This window comes from Lontra canadensis, unplaced genomic scaffold (assembly GCF_010015895.1).
Source record: "Lontra canadensis isolate GAN:19392208 unplaced genomic scaffold, GSC_riverotter_1.0 scaffold23, whole genome shotgun sequence".
Classification (NCBI taxonomy): domain Eukaryota; kingdom Metazoa; phylum Chordata; class Mammalia; order Carnivora; family Mustelidae; genus Lontra; species Lontra canadensis.
Window position 1 is genome coordinate 3,667,048 of NW_022631017.1, and position 22,778 is coordinate 3,689,825.

Sequence of the window (22,778 nt, forward strand, 5' to 3'; positions counted from 1 at the left end):
AGTACAAAATTAACAGTAGACTCAACTATGACCCAGAGGAAATGTTCAAATAAGTTGCTACTTTATTTTTTTATTTTTTATTTTTCTTAAGTTGCTCCTTTAAAAAACGTAAGCAGTTAAGAAGAAAAGATTATGTCAGAACACAAATATTCATAGGCAAGAAAATAACTGAAGCTATAATGCTTTAAAAGACTTGATCAAGGGGCACTTGATGAAGGGGCACCTGAAGGATGGCTCTGATGGTTAAGCATCTGCCTTCTGCTCAGGTCATGATCCCAGCGTCCTGGGATCAAGCCCTGCATCAGGCTCCCTGCTGGGTGGGGAGCCTGTTTCTCCCTCGCTCTTGCTCCTGCTCTTGCTGTCTCTCCCTCTGTCAAATATATAAATAAAATCTTAAAAAACAAAACAAAACACAAAAACTTGATGAAGGTTAGTAGTTGAATTTCTGTGAAATACTTTATGATATTTGATGTCATAGGACTGGATGTAAGCATGGATGATAATGCAGTTTTCTTTCCTAAACAGCTGAAAATAATGTTAAAAATATACATAATAAGACTTCCTATACTTAAGTAATTGACTGTCGTATTAAAGAAGTCCATCTATATCACTCAAACTGAGAGCACAAGACAGGCAGCTCAACAGTGGGGGTGCAAGCTTTAAAAATTAGGAACAGGCCAAAATTCTAAGGAAAGATAAAAATAGGATCACCCAACAACAACCATAACAACAAACCAACCACCCCTTGATACAGAAAAAGATTTCAATTATAAAAATTGAAATCGTTAAATGCCTGAACTTGGTAAAATGAGTCTGGCGGTGGGAGTGAGGGATATTCACTATAGACCATCATCTCCCACCGCCTCTCCAAAGACTTTGCTGCAAGAGGCAGGGCGGGGAGTGGTGGTGTTAGGGAGCCTGCGGAAGAGGTGGTCTCAAGGTCCCAGAAGCACCTTGCGGGGAGCGGGTCTTTTTGCTCTCTCCGTTTCCCTTCCCCATCCTAAAAGCACAATCCGGTGAAGACCCCGCTTCACCCCAGTTCGTAGGCAGAAGCTTACACAGGCCAATCTCTGCCCTGAAGCTGAAAACAAACTTCCAGTGTAGGTCACCCAACCGCTCGAACGCCCCAGCTCTCTCAGCCCACGCTTTAAAGAACGGCCAGGCCCTCCAGCACCCTTCGATTCTCGGCTCAACTCCACTCCTCTCCCGGCAGGCCCCATTTTGAGGCCCGCCGCCGGGACCAGGGTGGCCCGGGGCTAGGAAAGCCGCTGCCGGTGAGCTCCACGACGCCCCGCCCCCGGCAAGCGTGGCGGAAGTGGCTTGCTCTGGAAAGGAGACCACGGCCACCTGGCCGAGCGCGCATGCGCCAGCGCCCGCGCAGCTAATGGTGGGGGCGTCTACTGCACTCCCTCCTCCGTCTCCACAGCCCCCGCCCCACGGAGAGTCGGGCTCACGCCATTTTGTGCCCCCCCCCACCCCTGCCCCGGCCGAGCCACCTTCTCCTTTTCTACACTCTGAGCCCTCCACCCCGCCCCTTTCCAAGCGTGTCCCGGGCCGCCGCCGCAGAAACCGCACCTCTCTCCCCACATTCTCCACGCGGGACGCGCAGCCGTGCCTACAAGTGTTCTTAAAGCAGAGGTTGTAGGGGGTGCGGGGGGCGGTGCGGGGCGGGCGGCGAGAGGTCTGCGAAGCGGGAGGGACGGCGCGTGGCGAGCCCCGCGTCTCTGGGCCCCGGCCCCGCCCTGGCCCTTGCCCAAGGGCGGCCGCGGGGGAGGAATGGGCGTTTGCGCTCTAGGGCTGAAGGGAGGACGGTCGTGTGAGGCACCGTCCGGGCTCGGCACCCGGTCCTCCCGCCGAGCGTGGAGCTAGCCGGCTCTTGACTCCTCCCCGTCGGCGGGTGGGCGTGGGGCGAGGGGAGCTGGCGTGGCTGGGGTGTGTTAGGCACCTTTTGCGCGTCATGTAGCTAGTGTTTTGCTGGGAAAAATCTTTACAGAAGGAAATTGCTTTACGGGCAGGGTGGAAGAAGCGTTGGGAAAAGTGTAGCATCCGGGAAAACGAAAAGCGCCACTCTGTTCTCTGGGGTTGGGCCCACATCTGTGACCCCCGGGGAAATCAGTTAGCCTGTCTTTGGCTGGTAGTTCCGCTCTGTAGATGGGGAAAGCAATAGCCTAGCTCAGAATTGCCAGGGTTATATAAGGTCATACGGCACCAGACACCGATCGATTACATGTTAAGTGTAATTAATTTCAGTCTCCATGTTTTGAGAAGTTCAGAATGACTGTGATCCTGTTTTCCAAATTAAAAATCAAGACGCTTGAAGGTCCGATAAGTGAGAGTAGATTTATAGGAGCAGAGGAATGTGATATCTGAAGCTCGGAGACGACACTAACACGTGTTATTAATGTCCACTGGATAAATTAGCATACCTTCGTGAGGCTGATACAAACTTGAAACTGTTTCGTTTGAAAGAAATTATGTATTTATCTGGGAGGAAAGGACCTAGGGTTTTAGTATATGTCAAGAGTCAGAACTTTGGAAATGGAATTGAGTTAACCGTGCAGAGATTTACTTGAAGACCAAACTGAGGACGGAACTCCCGGAATTTCTGGTGGATGTTTCAGAGAGACTGGATTTGACTGAATATGAGAACAGTTTTTTGATGGTACTTTGAAAAAGGAGAATGCACTTCATTGCACTTCTTTCTTATCTCTGGGAATATTCAAGCAAAGATCTAAAGCAGCCTAAGTCTAGAGCAACAATGCCCAACATTGTAGAACTTTCTGCCGTGTGGAAATATTCTGTAATCTCTGCTGTGCTAATATGGTTTCCACTAGTCTTAGGTGACTCTTGAGCACTTGAAATATGGGTAGTGCACTGAGGAACTTAATTTTAAATTTTATTTTAATTAATTTAAGTATAAGTAACCACAAGTGGCTGGTCACTGCCTTATTGGACAGCATAAGCTTAGAATTTAGACTCTGAGATCCCTCCCAATTCTGGATTTGGTTGAGTTTTAAGACAAGACAACTCTTGGAACATTTATTGCCTTAGGGAATCATAATTATATCAAATAAGGCCTTTTGCTCAAATATTATGGTTCAGTGCATGGTTCTGTTAGTACTTACTTAGGCTTTGACAAATTAAAGCAGATCATTCTTTTGACTCCTTAAGTTATACAGCTAATGCCAGATTCATCCGGAGAGCCATACTATGCTATCTGGATAGCGATACTATCTGGCATTTCCTTTAATCATTATTGTACCGTATTGTGACCGTGGATTTTCACTATTTATCATTTTGGCTAGGTTTAGTGAAAACTTTTCAGCGTTTTTATTTCTGAAGTTTTTTTTTTTTTTTCCATTTGAAACGGTATTTTTTTGTTTTATAACTTTTGTATAATAAAGTGAGTTGATAGTTTCTAATAGTTTTTGAGAATTGGGCCATTTATTTTATTTTATTTTTTGAACATTTTATTTAAGAGAGAGCTCTAAGGGGGTGGGGGAGAGGAGCAAAGGGAGAGGGGAAGCAGTCTTCCTACGGGGCAGGAAGCCCGATACTGGGCTTGATTCCAGAACCCTGAGATCATGACCTGAGTGGAAGGCTACATTTAACTGTCTGAGCCGCCCAGGTGCCCCAGCACTGGGCCATTTTAGAAGTAGTTTTGCAGTTATTGGTATTCAAAACTTGTGAAGAGATAGTCTGAAACTTGGTGATATTTGTAAGATTTCTTTCTTTGAAATATGTAGATTTTTTTTCTTTTTTAAGCAGACGTCTATAAAGTGAAGTTTGAGAATAAAACTTAAAAAACGTTTTTTATAGATAGCACCCTTAACTCTGGCCTGGTGTCTGTAAAATGGTGTTTTTGATCTCAAGGCTGAAGATAATCGTTAGATATGGGCCAAAAACTTAAAGCTCATGGATTTAGCATATACAGAGAATAGCCTATAACATACGAGTCAAAATGGATTGTTTCATATAAGTGATTATATACCCTGTCTTCTCTGTGACAGTCATTGTTTAGGGCCTGTTTTTCGTGGCATAATTATTAATAGAGGCCCTCTCATATAAAATATGTCCCAGTTGGTACTACATAAAAATGTGATCACCCTACTTTTATTCTTGTTGAAATTTGTAATATGTAATTTTAGGAGGATTAACCATGTTACAGTCTTACAAATGTACTGAAGTATTGAGAGCTTGTGTGCTTAAATAATAGATTATCTGGAATGAGGCCAGAAAGTGACCTGTCCATTTAAGCCACTGGGAATTACACATTTTTGCTTCTCTCCTTATATTGAATGGAATTCTTGGGCAGGTTGATTTTTGTTTTTTCTACCTAAAAGATCTTCTGGTATAAGAGGCTACAGAGAAAGTCGGATCATGCCAATCAAATCAGAAGACTGAGTATTGTTGAAAATAATATCCATTTTATTTTATGGTGAAGTTGAATAGTGAAGTTGGTCAGAAATCCATTTCTTATGTATTTAGGATGTTAAAGAAGGAGTTTGTTTATAGTGCACTTAAATAGTAAAGAAAAATACTTCAGCCAAATTCACTATTGTATTAATTTATACTGTGGTAGATAAATGTTTTATTGAAAGTCAAACACACTTGATTTGAGTCCTTACTCTGCTGAGGTTTAAAAGATGTAATCCATGTGATACATTGTGTACAGCAAAGCACATAAGAAGTAAGTGCTCAGTAAATATAAGCTGTTTTAGCCTTAAGTTTATTGATTTTTTTAAGGGTTTTATTTGAGAGAGAGAGAGCACAAACAGGGGGAGTGGCAGGCAGAGGGAGAGGGAGAAGCAGACTCCCTGCACAGCAGGGGGAGCCTGATTTGGGACTGGATCCCAGGACTTTGGGATCATGGCCTGAGCCGAAGGCAGTTGCTTAACCAGCTGAGCCACCCAGGAGCCCCTTAAGTTTATTGAATAAAGGATCTGGAGGAGATATTGATGTTCTGAGATACATTGTGGATAACTGCCAAGAAGTACTTAAATCTAATTCTGAAAACCCAAGTCTAGTCCTTCCCTACCATATTCTGTCTTTGTGACTTTAGTTGAAGTATTTAACTTCTCTCAGCCTCAATTTCTTCTTCTGTAAAATGGAATTAGTATCTCCACTTGTCCTAGCCTTCTCACAGGATTGTCGAAGACTTCAGAAGAGACTTGCATAAATTGCTTTGTGCAATTTTATGGGTGAAACACATTAAATGCTTTACAGACATTTCACTATTTAATTGGTTTTGTCTCAACTTGTCAACCTACTACCTCTAGTAGAGACTGACTTTAAATCTGCAAAAATTGTTGTATATTTTTATTTGTGAAACTGTATAAAGTATATCAGGCACTACCCGAGGTTGCTCTTTTTAACAAAACTGTAAATCATGGTATTGGTACTTTGCTGAACTGGTTGCAATATATTTTCTTTTCCCAAGATTTATTTATTTTGGGGGGGGGTTAGGGAGGGTGAGAGAATCCTAAGCAGACTCCACAATGCACACAGAGCCTGACTCGATCCCAGGGCCCTGAGATTGTGACCTGAGGTGAAACCAGGAGTGGATGCTTAACCGACCGAGCCATCCAGGCACCTGTGACATATTTTCTACACAAAACAACTCTGTATTACCGCTAAGGGAGACCCAATGTTTTAATGGGCCTTTGATGTATTCCATCTACTGTGCAAAATGCTGTATCTCATTTATTTATCCAAACATGTCATTCCCACTTAATAGGTGATACCGAAGAGGCTCTTACTTTCTGGAATGGATCTGTCAGTTTTTTGGCATTGTACTACTGCCTCTGATAATATCTGGTGGATAGTTAGTGGATATTGAAGGTTAAATAAGGTACTGAATATGAAAAAAGCATGCTGTCTGGCATATGGTATGTAGTAGCTGCTGAAAAAAATGGTGGTTCATGAAATTCATAGGGCAGTAAATTGAAATAATTTATGTGAGTGTACTTTATAAATGGAAAATACTATACAAATATAAATTATTTTAAAATCTCCGAGTACACTCTTGCTGTTTTAAATGCCATAGAGGTTCTATGACTGAAGATTGTATGTTTCACTTCATTCATATTATTTGCTTCTGGATCTTTAAAGGACTACTCCTAATCATAACATTCCTTCTTTGAGAATATGTATGTTTAATGATAATGCTTTGTGAAATGTTTTTAAGAAACTTAATTTTGCTTGGATTCTTCTTTCTTCTTCTTCTTCATCATCATCATGATAATGAACTGAGTGCTTTCTACGTACCAGGCACTGTCCCAGGTGCTTTAAAAATATTGCTTCATGTAATCTACAAGGGGAGTACGCTTTTAACCTGCATTTTATTTTATTTTTTAAAGATTTTATTTATTTATTTGACAGAGATCACAAGTAGGCAGAGAGGCAGGCAGAGAGTGAGAGAGGAGGAAGCAGGCTCCCTGCTGAGCAGAGAGCCCGATGTGGGGCTTGATCCCAGGACCCTGGGATCATGACCTGAGCCGAAGGCAGAGGCTTTAACCCACTGAGCCACCCAGGCGCCCCTTAACCTGCATTTTAAAGATGAGGGAACTGAGGCAGGAAGGTGATGTGACTTGCCCAAGAGCACGTTGTAAGTGTGCCTGTATTTGAACTCCAGAGCCCAGCTATTTACTGCTAAACTGACTCAGCGTAGGCAGATATTTTGCAACAAAGTTCACTATGACAAACACATTGTGGAGGTCTTGTGAGTTAATTATGATCAACTTTTATTTGTATGTTCCTCATGGGATAGTAGAGAGAACTCTGGACCAGAAGTCGGGACTTCAGTTTTAGTCCCAGCTGTATCACTAAATAGTGAAGTGTCCTTGGGCAGTTCAAGAAACCCCTCTGGACTTCAGTTTCCTCACCTGAAAAATGAGGGATTTGGATGAAATTAGTTTTTCTCAAACTGTAGTTCTGAACCTTAGCTGTCTTTGGTTCCCCCTCCCACCAATTTGTGTAGTTATAGTTTTGTCTGTTATAATGGTTTATCCGTTTGCCTAAGATTTAATTTTAAGCAAAGAATTTCTGAAGTCATCAGTCTCTGAGATAACTTAATGACAAGTCCTCGACTGCTTACTATGTGTACAGCTTCTCGGTAATTTCACATTATTTTAGTATGTTAAAGGAAATTGGCATTGTTTACAGATGAAAAAAACTAAGGCACTAAAATGGGACATCTGTGAATTTTTGTAAAAATACGTATGTACATGGACAGAATATTTCAGGTTATCAGCTACCTGGGATCAAAGCCTGATTTTTGTTAGACTTAAGTTCTTTACCCAGTTTTTATTCCCCCCTTCCTCATTGATAGGGGGATAATACATGATCTCAGGGTCATGAGATCAAGCCTCCTGTTGGGCTCTGCACTCAGTCAAGAGTCCCCTTGGGATCGTGTGTGTGTGTGTGTGTGTGTGTGTGTGTGTGTGTCCCCACTTCTCCCTATGTCCCGCCCACCTGCTGTGCTTGTGCATACACATACTATCTCATTCTCTCTCCAAAATAAATAAATCTTAAGACCTAAAATATATCAAGTCTCTTCCTTTTTTTACAGTTCTCTAGTGGTTTTACATTATATCCAACTGAAATTTAACCTCCATGGCCTAGAAGGCTTTATTATCATCTGACCTCTTGCTACCTCTCAGACCTTATTTTCTACTGCTTATCTACTTTGTTCTCTTCACTTGAGCCACATTGGCCTCAGGATCTTGGTACTTTGCTGTTCTTTTTGCCTGGAAGTTCTCCAGAGCTCCCTCCTGGGCTTCATTCATATCTTCTATTAAATGTCACCTCCTGGCTGAAAACAACTTGTTTAATTTGTTTTCATAGCATTTGTCACTACCTGGCATTGTATTTATATGCTCATCTCCTGCATTGTAACATCTTTTTTTTTTCTAGCTCAGTCACGACCATATCCAGAGCTCTTACAACAGTGTTTGGCCTGGAGTAGGTGCTCACTAAATAGTTAGGAATGGATCAAGCCAATGAACAGGTGGGGCATTGGCTTTAACTATGGAGGTGCCTTGAATGTAAGAAGAGGGAATTAGGTAAAGGTATGGTGGTTTTGAAAGAGGGGAGTGGAGGGAGTTAGAAAATAAAGACTTTTCATTTCTCTGTGAAGGGGGAGGTACAGGTGCAGTCATCTGCCAACAGTTGGGAAGTTTATTTTATTAATAAAACTAAAGTAATGTGTGTGCACTGAAATATTTAAAGTTAAACAAAAGAATTAATAAATGAAAACATTAGATGACAAGGAAAGGAGAATTCCTGATGATCATGAGTCCGGAAAATCTTCTTGGAGATAAATGAGCTTAGGTTGGGCTTTTCTAGGCAGCTAGGATGTGTAGAGGAAGCAAAAGGTATTGCAAGGAGGAAGAACTGTAGGCTAAAGGCTCAGAAGAACCTGAGATGGTCTGGGAGATAACTGGATATTTGCTTTGACTGCTGTGGGAAAGGAGGCTGCAGAGGTCCTGTAGGACTGATTTTAGACAAGTTTATCCTCCAGGTGAAGGAGAAATACTGGATGCCTTGAGTAGAGGAGTAACAAATAATTCTAAATAAGAATGAGTACTTTGGAGATGGTGTACAGAATTAATTAGAAAGGTGGGAGGGCGCCTGGGTGGCTCAGTCATTAAGCGGCTGCCTTCGGTTCAGTTCCTGATTCCAGGGTCCTGGGATCGAGGCCCACATCAGACTCCCTGCTCAGCGGGAAGCCTGCTTCTCCCTCTCCCCCTACCTGTGCTTGTTTTCCCTCTTTCTCTGTGCCTCTCTCTGTCAAATAAATAGATAAAATCTTTTAAAAAGATTAAAAAAAAAAAAAGAAAGGTGGGAGATGTTTTTAAAAGGTACTGTAGTAAGTGTATTTGTTAAGGTGAGATTGGAAAGGAAGAGACTGCATTAGAATTGCTTTATTAAAAGAAAATATGCCAGGAGCAGGTTGCGTGGATGTTGTCAGGAGGAGCTGGCGAATCAAAAATGCGTTGGACTTTTTGAACTTCTGTGACTGAAGAGTAGTGTTGCTCTTAATAGAGCTGGGAATGTTGAACAGGGAAGCAGGTTTGGTGGGGGAAAATATATCAGGAAATAGTATATTACAGAGGAGAGTTTTTTCTGTCTGTAAATATGAAGACTTTGATAATTATGTTAAAATGGTGATTCTATATTTATAGTATAGCTAATAACTTGTCATTTTGATCATCGGTTGTTCCTTACAAAAATTTGTAGCTTTTTACCCGTACTAATTAGAATCAAACTAATTTTGGTTAGGAAGTACTTATTCCTGTTCTAGTAGTTTTTAAGAAAAATAATTGCTCAATGAATGGTAAGGAAGAATATTTGCTATCATACTGCTTTTTATGGTGCTTCATAATTTTCAATGTACTTTCACTTCTGCACTTTGATTTTATAGTAATCCAGTGACATGGATAGTTCAGATGTGCTGTTCACTTACCTGGTTTTGTTGTTGTTTAATGCAGTTAAATATGCTTTATTTTCAGATTTTACAAGTATTAAATCTCAGGACGGTTTTCCCATAATAATTGAATGGGTCTTAGCTGCTCCTCTTAGAGGATCTTGTGCTTTATCTAAACTCATTCCATTGAATATATCTGATCTGTTAACTTCAGTAGGCTATAAGCTACTAAATGGCACAGATACATCTTTCTTATCTTTCTATCCCTTATTACACCACTCAGTAATTTGATCATTCATGCAACGTTCACTGAGCATCAGCAGTGGTAGGCAGTATATTAGGTATTAAAATTACAGAATAAGCAGTGTCCTGTGATTAAGCAGTTAGCAGGTTGATGACAAGGAAATAGTTAACACTGTAGTGTGAGAAGTGCTGTGACTGATGCATCTTATTTTAGGTCCTGAACTCATTTGATATGGGGTAAGTGAATACAAATGATCTTTAGTTATGAAAATACAATTAGCAGTTTCAGAAAAATTGCAGTTGGTTTTGAAACAGTTAAAAATTATATGTGAATCATCTGTTCTTTCAGTTATTCATGGTATGTTGCTTCTCTTTTAGCAGGTAATTGTATGGACTCTTGAGCTTTATACCTTCTGAAGTCCACTTGAAATGGGGCATATATAAATATATTGGAGTTACCATTGTGTTATCCCAAATACTAGGTATAGAAGTTTTAACACTTTGTACACTTAACTTTTTTTTATTTTTTACATTCTCGGTCGTTGAATGATCATTTGGTATTATTTTTCACAGCAGGAGAAATTTGTATCATGATGTAACTTGAGTTTTTTTTAAACAACAGAACTAGAATGCAGTGTATAATAGTGTTGGCTTAACCATAATTGCTTCCTGCCTTTGGAGCTCTATGAAGATGAGATTGTTCTGATTGTAACAGTTTTCTATTAATTTATATTATGTAGGATGTTCAGCTTATGAGTGATTGGAATTGGAACTGTTATGTTCAGCATCAGTATATAGCTCTGCTGACTTAATTTTCTTCAGCAGTGATGTAATAGAAGAAATGATCAAACATTCTACTGTCTTAATAAATGGGTAGACTGATGGATTTCACAATCCAGATATTTATGTTGTTTTGAGGTGCTATAACTAGTAATAAAGTTTTCAACTCTTGGAGGTACTTTAAGCCAAAGATGTTTCATGGTATTTCATCTTTGGTCATTTAGCACCCAAAATATGAGCTATGATTAGAAACCCAATAGCATGCTCATTACATTTTTGTTTAATTCACATTTTAATGTATAAATTTACTACAATTAAAAAAATTTTTTTGTTGTTACAGTATGGGAAAAGGTATATCCTTAAATTCCATCATTTTGAAATAAAAGATGTCAATTTTTCTACTCCAGAATAAGATCTTACAGGTGTGACATAGTATTGGCTCTTGGCTTAATGATCAGGTTTAAATATAAGTATTAATCAGAGATGAACTTACTCTTTGGGTTCACATTTAAACTGTGGCATGTTGAAATAATCTAGGTCTCCATCTGCACATCTGAATTCATTTTGTAAAATATGGCAAACAGCTGCATTTCAATTGAAAGCTAAAACAACTGCAGGACATTAACCCATTGAGAAGATTACAGTAGGTTTTCAGTTCCATGTTAACTGTATTTATTAGAGAAAATTGACTTGAGTGCTTCTGCTTTTAACTGACCTTTTTTTTTTTTTTAATGTCTAGGAGAAAGGAAATAAAGCATTGGGATGATAGGACTTTGATGTGTAAAGAAGTTATGTCTTAAGAAGTTAATTATCTAAATCAAATGAAATGCGGGTATGGGAAATAATTTTTTAAAGATTCTAATGAGCTATCAGCTCATCATGTCAGAAAAATGTTATTCACCTGTTTGATTTAAAAATTAAATAACTTCACTGTGAAAGGATGATCGCGGTTATAATAAACTACGATTGGGACCTTTTACCTCTTACCAATAAATACCCTTGATGTGAAACATTTGCAGTAGGGGGACAACTGAAGAGAGCTGTGGTTTTAATACTAATTTACTTTCTGAAGTGTCTCCTTTTCAGAGTGTTAAAGTAGGGTGACTGGATTTGCAAAATTAAAAAGGGGCAGATTGCTCCCGCAGTATCTTGGGACATTAGGCCACAGGATCGTGCCACACACTGGCATGTCTTCCAGTCTGATGAGTCACCTTAAGTCATAACTGTTTTTGGAGGTTGGGGTTAATACATGAACTTTGAGTTTAACATTTTCTCTGGGACATCGTATATTTGCCAGGGTTCTGGTGGGATGAGGGAAACCGTTTTGAAGGTCCTTGAGACAGCCAGGTTCCTTTTTTATCACTGTCCTGATTCTGTAGGACTGTTCCTAGACACTTTCTGTTTGTCTTCCCCCAATCTTGGATTTGGCAGTGTGATTTTTCTTTTTAACCTGAGTTCTCATGGTGATGCTTCTTTTCGTATATTGTTTGTAGAAAAAAGTACTTATTTTAAAAGTCTGTGTGAAAAAAAAAAATGAGGCTTAAAAAAAGTCAGTGGTCTTTCATAGTGCTAGCTTCTTTATGTGTTTTAGAATTTTGGTTTTCAGGCTCAATTTGAGTAAAAGGTTTTGCCTTTTCTGCTCTTTCATTTGCTCTGGCCCTTAGGGACCTCATACTAGACCAGGACTTACGCTGGCAGATAATTGGCCTTGTCACAGTAGGATATTGGGATATTCCAGATCTAGCCAACCTGCTAGTGTGCTGCTCATCTTAGGCCTCTGTCCTGTTGCCTTCTGTCAAACGTTTTATACATGGCCTGTCTCAGGCAGTGGTTTATAGTAGTTTTGTTGTTGTTGTTTTTGGTGGCTTTTTTTTTTTTTTTTTTTTTTCTTTCCTTCAGTCATCTTCATGGAGCCCAGTCCTTCCATCTCAGAGCTTGGTAAATACCTGGGTTTGGGTTTCCTGTATCAGTTTTAGCCTCCATTGCCCACAGAAGCTGTCAGGTTACAGGATGTATTAAGAAGATAAATTTCGCAGCAAGGTGAAGAATGAATTGAGATGGAAAGGGAAAAGCTATAAATAGTGTTTATAGAGAGGGCCATAACAGTAGAACAAGATGGGGAGGATGTAAGAACATAAGTAGAATTTTTTTTTTTTTTTTTTCCAATTATAGGGTGCAGGAGAAGGAGTCAAAGACAGATTTTTGAGCTAGGATGACTGCTAGCTGTAGTGATGTCAGTACTGAAAAATATTTTACAAGGAAACTAAGTACTTAATATTTGTTGATTCGTGTTAAGGCTGTTTAGTGAAAATATTCAAGTTTCTGAGACTTGCAATTCTGAAAAAAGAGTAACCTCAATTTGTCATGTAAAAGCTTTTAGCTGACCAATAAAAGAATTCTTTCTCTGTACAATAATAAGTTAACATTGTATGCTTACTGTGTGCTAAGAGCTGTTCTGAATGCTTTGTACAGATTAGTTCATTAAATGCTCACAACAACCCTAAGAATGTGGAATTATTCCCATTTTAAAGATGAAGGAACTGGAGTACAAAGAAGTTAAGTAATTTGCCCAAAGTCCTAGTAAGGTAGCAGAACTGGAATTTGAACCTAGACAGTCTGACTCCTGACTTCTGGTTTACTTAAAGTTATACTTTACTTACTTAAAGTTTTTTACATATATATATGTATACTTAAAGTTTACAGTACTGCTTTATCATATATTCAAATCTGCAGATCATTTTTAAGGAAAATTATATTGCAAAATTTATATGGATAGATGAAATAGTAGCTAACATTTATTGAGCACTTACTGAGTAATTGAGGTTTTTATCTACTTTCATTATTTTAACATTATTTTCACTAATTCTTGTTTATGGGACTACCACGTGCATTAAATAAAATAGCATATATTAGGATTGGCATCTACTTTTCCCCTTATGCATCAACTTAATTTTATTGGGAAAAAGTCACATTTTAAATTGATGATTTACTTAACCATGAGATTATAAAATATCACAATGCTTATTTCCGATCTACTGATTAACTTTATTATTTATATTTTAGGTTTTGGTTCAAATAGGAATTAGATTATGCAGTGGTTTTCTAATTTTATATTTTCACAGCTGTCCAACTCTTTATATTAACTCTTACTTGGAACCCTAATACAAGAAATAGAAAAATCAGAGTTGTTCTCTGATTCTGGATGGAACTGGGAGGGTGTGCTTTGGGACCACTGGAAGCTCCTTGAAGTATTGCCTGTGAACGTTAGGGCTCCCTGGAACACATTTTGAAAATCATGGGGTTCTAGTAAAGTATTTTAATGAATCTTTTTCTTCCATAAAATGTTTATCGCCTAAGTGAGTACTTTTTTGATATTGTATTTGACTAAGCATTTTTTTCTTCTTTACTCTTTCATTTTAAAGATTTATTTATTTGTGAGAGAGAGCGAGCACACATGTGAGTGTGATGGGTAGGGGGAGGGGCAGAGAGAGAGAAAGAGAATCCCAAGCCTACTCAGTGCTTGAGAGTGGAGCCCTAGGCAGGACTTGATCCCAGGACCTAGAGATCATGACCTGAGTGGAAACCAAAAGTTGGATGCTAAACTGACTACTCCACCTAGGTGCCCCCTCTTTACTATTTCATTTTAATAAAGAACATTAAGTATGGACAAGTCAGATTTATGAACAAACTAGAAATTTAAAATTTTCTATACTTTTTGAAGTAATTTATAATTGCTTCCATTTTTGATGCATTTATTTATAGTTAAATACATTTTGTAAGCTTTATTTCTTTTTTATTTAGATGAATAATACTGCAGCCAGCCCCATGTCTACTGCTACTTCAAGTAGTGGAAGAAGTACAGGGAAGTCTGTAAGCTTTGCAGCAGAGTTACAGAGTATGATGTAAGTATGTCTCTGCATCACACATTACTATATTAAGTTTATTCAGGTTGATAAAAGACAACAAAAACAATAAAATTTCTAAAACTTAACTTGGAAATGTGCACTTAAGTAAAAATGAAGTAGTCTGATAATAGTTTAAATAGCCATATACAAAAGGGGCAAAAGTGATTAAAAATAGTAGAGTGGTATTGTATTTGAAAAATAAAAATTGGTTTATCTTTATAAAAGAATGGACAATCACATGAATATTTTTGCTCTGGTTATTATCTGTTCAAATCTGTGTTACGGATTGTTTATTCCTATTTTAGTTTTAGATTTAGAGAATTTTGAGATTGATTATATTCTTGGATAGTTCAGATGTTTTCACAGAGGTTCTCAGTTTTTCACAAATATCATAATATTTCCATGAGCCTATTTTAAATACTTTTTAGTTTTGATAATATTTGAAATCACTATATTGCTAAATGTTGAGAAAAAACCTAGCATTTAAAAAAACACATTTATTGTTTTTGAGAAATTGTACAGTCATTAAGATTTCTTTCCTAAGGCCCTGTTTAGCTTGAGTTCTAGCTTTTTGCTTTGAGTGACGTGGCTTAGCTTGATTTGGTAGGAGATAGCGCTCTTATTAGAGATGTCTGCTAGCATATATTTTTCTTTATTATTGGTTCAGGAGACAATTATCTGCATAAGTGGGACAACACATTAGAGCTTCTTTTCCTGTGGGTATGTTATTTATGACATACAGGGCAAGTTGAAAAGAATGTTTCTGTTGATGATTTAAGTATCTTCCTCTTGTGGGTGTATATTGATAGTCCTCTTAGTGGATTAACTTTACTATGTGATTGTTCAAATACATATGCTGTTCATATGCTTGGTAAACATACTTTAGACAACAATGAGAACGTTTAGGCCATAGGTTCTCAAGCTTTTTGGTCGGAGGATCCTTTTACATTCTTAGTTGTTGAAGACCTTAAGCGTTTGTTTATGTAGGTTGTATCCATGAATACTTATTTCTTAGAGTTTAGGACTCTAAATTTAAATAATATAAAAACTATTAATTTATTTGGAAAATAATAAACCTATTACATGTTAACATAAATAACATGTGCCCTATAAAAATAATTATATAAAAAATCAGTAATATTTTGTTAGATAAGATGAGAATAAATTTAATATATTTAGCAGCTATATGGGGGAGCCTGTGTTTTAAATTATGGAAAATGTTAAGGGTTTATGCTGGTATACACTTTCATATAATAAGCCTTTTCATTTTAGTTTTGTTGCTTTACATTAAGAATTTTTAATGTTGCATAATGTTAATTATATTTCAAAATAATAAATGTGCTTTAGAAGGTTTACATTAAAGTGAAGAAATTCATTTTCATGTAGAGCTGGTTCATTGATTTACTTTGTATTTTTAAAAGCTTTTAATTTCAAACTCATGAAATTACAGAGAATAGGATAATGAACTCCATGCATCCATCATCCAACCTTAACAATAATTGTGTTTTGCTAGTCTCATTTAACCTACTCTCCGCTTTTCTTTTATGAAATATTTTAAAGCAAATCACAGACATCATATTTCAAAGTTGGTGGTGTTTATTAAAACAATATATTTGTCGTAGGTAAAAAAACAAGGTCTATAGCATAGGTCAGCAAACTATGGTCATGGTCCCATGGACCGGCTGTCTGTTGTTGAAAATGAGGTTTTATCGGACCCCATCCATACTCATTTTATCTGTTGCCTGTCGCTACTTTCATGCTACACGACAGAGCTGAGTTTTTGTGACAGAGACCATATGGCCTGTAAAGCTGATACTTATTCTGTGGCCATTTACAGAAAAGGTTTACCTGATCTATAGAAATAGCTTTCTATAAGGGGAAAGCTTTATTTCCTTTTGGTCATTTACACTTAGGGGAGGTTCTTAGTTCATTTGATAGACTGCAGGCCACTTAAGAAAACAGAAAAAAATAAAAGCTAAATTCAGCACTTTCTTATTAAATACTTTTGCAAAAATCTTCTCAACTAATATGCTTAAGCTGGATTCAGAATGCAAAAGTTATTGTTGGCTACAGTTTTGGAAGAAATGTACATTTTCCTTCTATTTCAGACCTCTTAGAGAGGCTACTCCTAATAGTTACATTCATCATTTATAGTCTGAAGTTATTTTTTTCCCCTTATGAATTGCTTCATAGAACAGGAAAAAAAGGCCCAAATTGGGGGAATCCTTTTAAATTTACCAATATCAGTATGAGGTTTTCAGGCTTTTGATTATATAAGAAGCAGTATATATTTATTCTTGCTTATTTCTGATGAGAAGTGCAGGATTAAATCTTCGTGTTTATTTTATGTTGTAGAAATTCCATTCTGTGTATCCCCATCTCACAGTTCTGTTAAGCCTGTTTATATTGTGTTACCATTTTTTAATCCTCTACTGTTACTGTCTTTCACACCCATTCACCACAAATGGCTCTTTTTCTCCTGGCTCCCTGCCCTCTAAATAAGTAACAATATTTAGTGTCATTTCCAGGGGATAGTTTCAATGAAAGGCGTCTAGTTGTCAAGCACAAATGAAATTGTCATGATCTGCTGTTAAATACAGAGCTGGCGGCTAGCTGATCTGTACTACTGTTAGAGCCTTGATAGAATGGACCATATTTTAAGTTTGGCTTGTGAATAGTACAGTGAAGCATTCTTTAGGAGGTGTTTCTGTAGATTTTAAACTAAAGGATTAGCAGACGGTTGCTGGTGCATGGGGGATGATAGCAGCTTTCCCTTACCTAGAGCAAATAACTCAGCACGTTTGCTACATGCTTCTTATCACAGCTCTTTGAATAATATGTGCTGGGAGGGTCCAGAGGCTTTTCATTTTTAACTCACTGAACTCAAGTAATTTACTTAACTCTGTAAATTACAAAGTGAAATCTCTTCAAATCCACATTGTAGGTACTTACTTTATTTTGTAAGAATTCTTCAAAATGAAAATTTCATCCTTATTTAAAATTCACAGATTGAAAAGAAATTGTTTTAGCTTTTTTAGTATATGATAAAATTTACTCTCTTAAGTGTATAGTTCTGCAACTCTTTTATTTTTAAAGAAATCAACATTTATTGACCCCTTACATGGCAGGACCTTCGACTAAGCCTTCGACTTAGTGTAGCCATAGAGGTTTGTGGAGACACATAACTATCAGGTAATAGGACATGAAAAATTAATTCCATGGTAGTACAAAGAGTGATGAACTTCTGAGAATAAGCTTCCTGAGGTTTCTACTTCTGACTTCTTCCCGGAACGCCCTCCAGTATTCTATGAGCACCTCAAACTTAATATGTCCAAAACTGAACTAATAATTTTTTCAGTAAGATTTGCTTCTTTTCCTAGGAGTTTTTGGGGGCACTTAGCAACAACTATTCATTCATTGCTGCATTAGGTGAGGGCATAGATGTCTATGTGAAATGGCATCATTTGGCTATAATTTAGCATTTTGAAGTTAGGAGCTGTGAAAGAGTCATGTTCCCAGTTCTAGCCTCATGTTAATCTGACTTTAAAGAGATCTGATACGTAAACATATGTGTAAATATTAGATGTTTATTCAGCTGACACAGCATTCCTTCAAATATTGTTTTCTTGGTGCATTTAAGCTTTTTAGGAAATTGGAGAAGAATTCTTAAAAGGTAAATAGTGCTAACAATTCATTCCAAGTTCAGAAGTGCTTTAATACTACTGACAATAGTGAATGCTGGCACTGCTTAACTACTTCCATGTACTGTTTCATGTAACCTTCACACAACCTGGTGAGGTAGATCCTATTATTCCCCTTTTAAAGATTAGATGAGGAAATTGAGACACAAAAGTAAATAACTTACAAAAACTTGCCATTAGAGTAAGTGGCAAAACCTTATATTTAAGCCAGGAAGTCTAACTCCCTCAGAGTCCATACTTCTGACATACTATGCTAAACTACATTTCAGCCAATCAAGCTTTGATTTTGATTTAGAAAATTTAGTTTATGAATCAGTATTTACTAATTTATGTGTGAGTAGTATACTCTAATGAAATAATGTGAAAGCTGAATAATTATTTTTAATTAGTATCATTAACAATGAGGTCTAATTTTTTATAAGTATTGGATGAAGTTATTTTCATATTATCATAGCATTTATTTTAATTTCCTATGCCTAATCACCAAATCTTTTTAAGTAAGGCCATGTCAATAACGAAGAGAAAGTGTAATTTTTTGTTGAAATTGTGTATTTGTTACTTATAGGCTCCTTATTGGATGTTCATATTTGTGATATGTCATAATTTTGGATATAAACATAGCTACATTGTTGAATATTTAAATGTTATATTTTATTGCCATTAATATTTTCCTTTAATTCTTGATAAATTTACACTAAAATATGTGGATAAACTTATCCTTGTACTTTTTGTGGAATGCATCTATTTGGAATATTTTAAGATATACATTGGTTTATAAATACAACAATAATGGGGAAGATTTTCAAATTATTTAAAATTGGTCACAGTCTTTCCTGAAAGTGAGAAAATCTATGAAAGCTGATTGAGAACCTAAAAAGTGGTATGTAACTGAAAGTTGGTTTTACCTAGTTTCCTTTCAGAAATGAAATAAGGAAATGTTTAAGTTGCTAGATCCCAACTTAATTAAGTGCTTGCACCAAAAAAAAGTGTCGTCTTATAAATGGTACAAAATACAATTTTGAATTTGTACTGAAATATCTCTATCAGTTATCTCATGAAAAGAAAATAAACAAGGCTTTCAAGTTTAGGATAGTATGTCTGTAATTATCAGGGAGAAAAATATGTTGCTCAGTCTTAGAATGAATCCCTCAAGTCCAGGGGGATGGATATTTTGGTAATTCTCTAATGAAAATCCGTAGTTGTGTAGGGAAAAATAGGTGACAGTTCACAGATCCGTGATTCAAAAGTACAATATAGTTGCAAAGTATTTCACTGGAGAATGGGAATACCAGTTCTGAACCAGTTTGCTGGCAGAACCAGGACTAGCTGGTTCACAGGTACTTCTAGAACTCACTTACCTCTCGTACATACATTCCATTGTGTTCCTGAGTGCTTACCTAGACTGCCTGTGGTGGTACATAGCATATGCTTCATGTTCAGTATTAACTTTCTAAAACCTGAAAACCGAGGAATTCTGAAATACATTTCTCAGAGAAGGGACCGTAGACCTGCATCTACATCACAGGGTTTATATGAAGATGAAATGAGATTCTGAGTCAAGGCAGATAGTTGCTGTTTCCAGTGCATAGTAGGCACTGTCCTGTTAGTTGTTGCCATCATCTTTTAAAAAAAATGGTTCTCATCAGTGTCTGGTTAGGAAGCTTATAAAAATGTTTCAAGTGCAGGGGGAAATGTTTGCAGTTTCATGGGAAGAATTTTTATAATTACAGAGAAAAAATGAATTGTCTGCCTTGTAGCCTGCAGTCCGGTAGAACTTTCAGCATTGATGGAAATTTCTATTTCTGTGTTCTCCAGTATGATAGCCACTAACTATGTGTGCTGACTGAGTACGTTAAGTGAGCTAGGCAACTGAGCAACTGAATTTTGCATTTATCTTAATTAAATTTAAATAGTCACATATAGCAAGTAGCTACCTGTTTGACAACACAGAAGAAATATGGAAAATATAAATTATACATGGACTACTTCTTTTCTTGGTTTCTTATATTTTTATTGAAATTGGGAAAATAAATATATGTGTTATATCATTTTTTAAATTTACTATTTACTTTTAAGTAAATAAATAAGTGCTCTCACCAGTTTACTTTCTGCTACTTCCTTTCTTTTGGCTGTCATGGTTGCACAGTTCCTTAAAGATTTGGGGATATTGATTTTTGGTTACTTTGGCAGGTAAGATTTGATTGGGAGGTTTAATATTATATTTCATGTTCCATTTTTTGGAAGGCACAGATAATACTGAAGTGTGTTTCTTAAAAATGTTCCTTTGTAAATTTACATAATATATTTGTGTTTAGTCTTACCAAAAGTCCCACCACTAAGCTCTGAGCATATTGTATTGTACTTGATTATTCTGCCAGGGTAATTGAATATGTAATTGAATATGCAACAGCATTGTGAGTTTGGGTCCTCATTTTCATTTAGCTAGTTTTGTAGAATTTCTGGTAGGTAGAGAGTTAGCAATATGTTATGCAGTATTTTGTTAATTTGTTATTTTTAACATGCTAGGATTTCAAAAACTTAGTTATTTTTAAATGTGCCCAATTCAAAATTAATCTTTAAAAATGGTAGTGGATGGGGACACCTGGCGGGCTCAGTTGGTAGAGTGTGTGTCTCTTGATCTCAGGGTTGTGGGTTTGAGCCCCATGTTGTGTAAAGACCACTTAAAAAAAAAATCTCAAAACTGTAGTGGATAAAAATGAATTCTTCAAGGGGCTCCTGGGTGACGCAGTCATTAAGCATCTACCTTCGGCTTAGTTTATGATCCCAGGATCCTGGGATCAAGCCCCGCATAGGGCTCCCTGCTTGGCGGGAAGCCTGCTTCTCCCTCTCCCACTTCCTCAGCTGTGTCCCCTCTCTTGTTGTGTCTCAATCTGTCAAATAAATAAATAGAATCTTAGAAAAAAATGGATTCTTTAATACCAAAATATATCAAAAAGTGGTTAGTAATTTTGGATTGGAGATTAAAATTTAATATTACCATTATATATTGATTGCCTCCTAACAGTGAATGCTATCAATAAAGAATGTGTTGGTGGGAATGCAAGTTGGTGCAGCCACTTTGGAGAACAGTATGGAGATTCCTCAAGAAATTAAAAATAGAGCTTCCCTATGACCCTGCAATTGCACTACTGGGTATTTACCCCAAAGATACAGATGTAGTGAAAAGAAGGGCCATCTGTACCCCAATGTTTATAGCAGCAATGGCCACGGTCGCCAAACTGTGGAAAGAACCAAGATGCCCTTCAATGGATGAATGGATAAGGAAGATATGGTGCATATACACTATGGAGTATTATGCTTCCATCAGAAAGGATGAATACCCAACTTTTGTAGCAACATGGACGGGACTGGAGCAGATTATGCTGAGTGAAATAAGTCAAGCAGAGAGAGTCAATTATCATATGGTTTCACTTATTTGTGGAGCATAACAAATAACATGGAGGACAAGGGGAGTTAGAAAGGAGAAGGGAGTTGAGGGAAATTGGAAGGGGAGGTGAACCGTGAGAGACTATGGACTCTGAAAAACAATCTGAGGGGTTTGAAGGGGTCGGAGGTGGGAGGTTGGGGGAACCAGGTGGTGGGTATTAGAGAGGGCACGGATTGCATGGAGCCCTGGGTGTGGTGCAAAAACAAGGAATACTGTTATGCTGAAAATTAAAAAAAAAAAAAAAGATTAAAAAAAAAAAAGAATGTAAATGACTCTTTACACTACCTAAAGATCAAGAGACCCATGCTTTACAGAATGAGCCCAGAAGGTACCCCAATAGTAGATTTTTAATATAGGGGAATGAATCTTTTTTTATTTTGACAAATTGTGGGTCCAAGCTTCATGACCATTTTTAAGTTTGCTGAGGACAGTTCTGATTCTCTGTAGGTATGAGACTAATATGTGTTTTGTATTACATCCAAAGAAATAAGAATTGATTTATTCTGTGATGTATTTTTAACATGTTAACATATATATTAATATGTGTGTATATGTTTTTGATGTACTAAAATATGTCACAAAAATATATATTGTTGTGAGTGTGCTACTTTTGCAAATGTATCTTTTTTGATATCTCTGCATAAATATTTTAAAAAATCTTCAAATATCATATGCCAGTGTAGTCATTAGGTTTTTCTAACTGGCATAACATTTTTTCCTGGGACAGAACACATAGAATTCACAAACCACTGTTCTTAGAAAGAGAAGTGAGAAATAATCCTTCATCTGTTATCTTTGACTGACTGCTTTCTTCCTCCTTTTTTCCATGGATTTCTGTCTTGAAAGAACCATGTTTTTTTTTTTTTTTTTAAAGATTTTATTTATTTGTCAGAGACAGAGGGAGAGAGAGTGAGCAAGCACAGGTAGACAGAGAGGCAGGCAGAGACAGAGGGAGAAGCAGGCTCCCTGTCGAGCAAGGAGCCCGATGCGGGACTCGATCCCAGGATGCTGGGATCATGACCTGAGCCGAAGGCAGCCGCTTAACCAACTGAGCCACCCAGGCGTCCCAAGAACCATGTTTTTCCATGGCTGGTAGGGTGTTCCTAGCCTTTTGTGGGTTTCTCCCTTATTTCTGTTTTATGTAGGTTGGTAATGTGTGTTTAATAGGGATAACAATACACAAGTAGTATATTTCTGCCAAGTTTAAATTAATCTTTTTGGGCTGACCTGGCAATCAGTTGATGCTTATTTCTACAATAAAAATAACATTCTTT

At 37.3% G+C, this 22,778-nt stretch overlaps 2 protein-coding genes across 7 annotated transcripts in view; one reads left to right on the top strand and one right to left on the bottom strand.

Annotated features, from left to right (window-relative positions):
- The first annotated feature begins 1,401 nt into the window (after positions 1 to 1,401).
- SUPT3H (SPT3 homolog, SAGA and STAGA complex component) overlaps positions 1,402 to 22,778 on the top strand; it is a 534,939-nt gene continuing 513,562 nt past the window's right edge. For 3 of the 6 annotated variants that reach the window (XR_004383209.1, XM_032862032.1, XM_032862031.1), the window contains exons 1-2: positions 1,437 to 1,638; positions 14,252 to 14,352. Coding sequence is in view for 5 of the 6 variants with exons in the window: in XM_032862032.1 (XP_032717923.1) it covers positions 14,252 to 14,352 (101 nt within the window). In the remaining variant the exon portion in view is untranslated. Of the gene's footprint in view, positions 1,639 to 14,251; positions 14,353 to 22,778 lie in introns of all 6 variants that reach the window. The other 3 variants (XM_032862030.1, XM_032862029.1, XM_032862033.1) reach the window with 2 other exon arrangements.
- LOC116870397 (runt-related transcription factor 2-like) overlaps positions 6,726 to 22,778 on the bottom strand; it is a 46,029-nt gene continuing 29,976 nt past the window's right edge. Inside the window, exon 3 of the mRNA XM_032862034.1 lies at positions 6,726 to 6,884. Within this exon, the coding sequence (XP_032717925.1) occupies positions 6,727 to 6,884 (158 nt within the window). The 3' untranslated portion in view covers position 6,726. The remainder of the gene's footprint in view (positions 6,885 to 22,778) is intronic.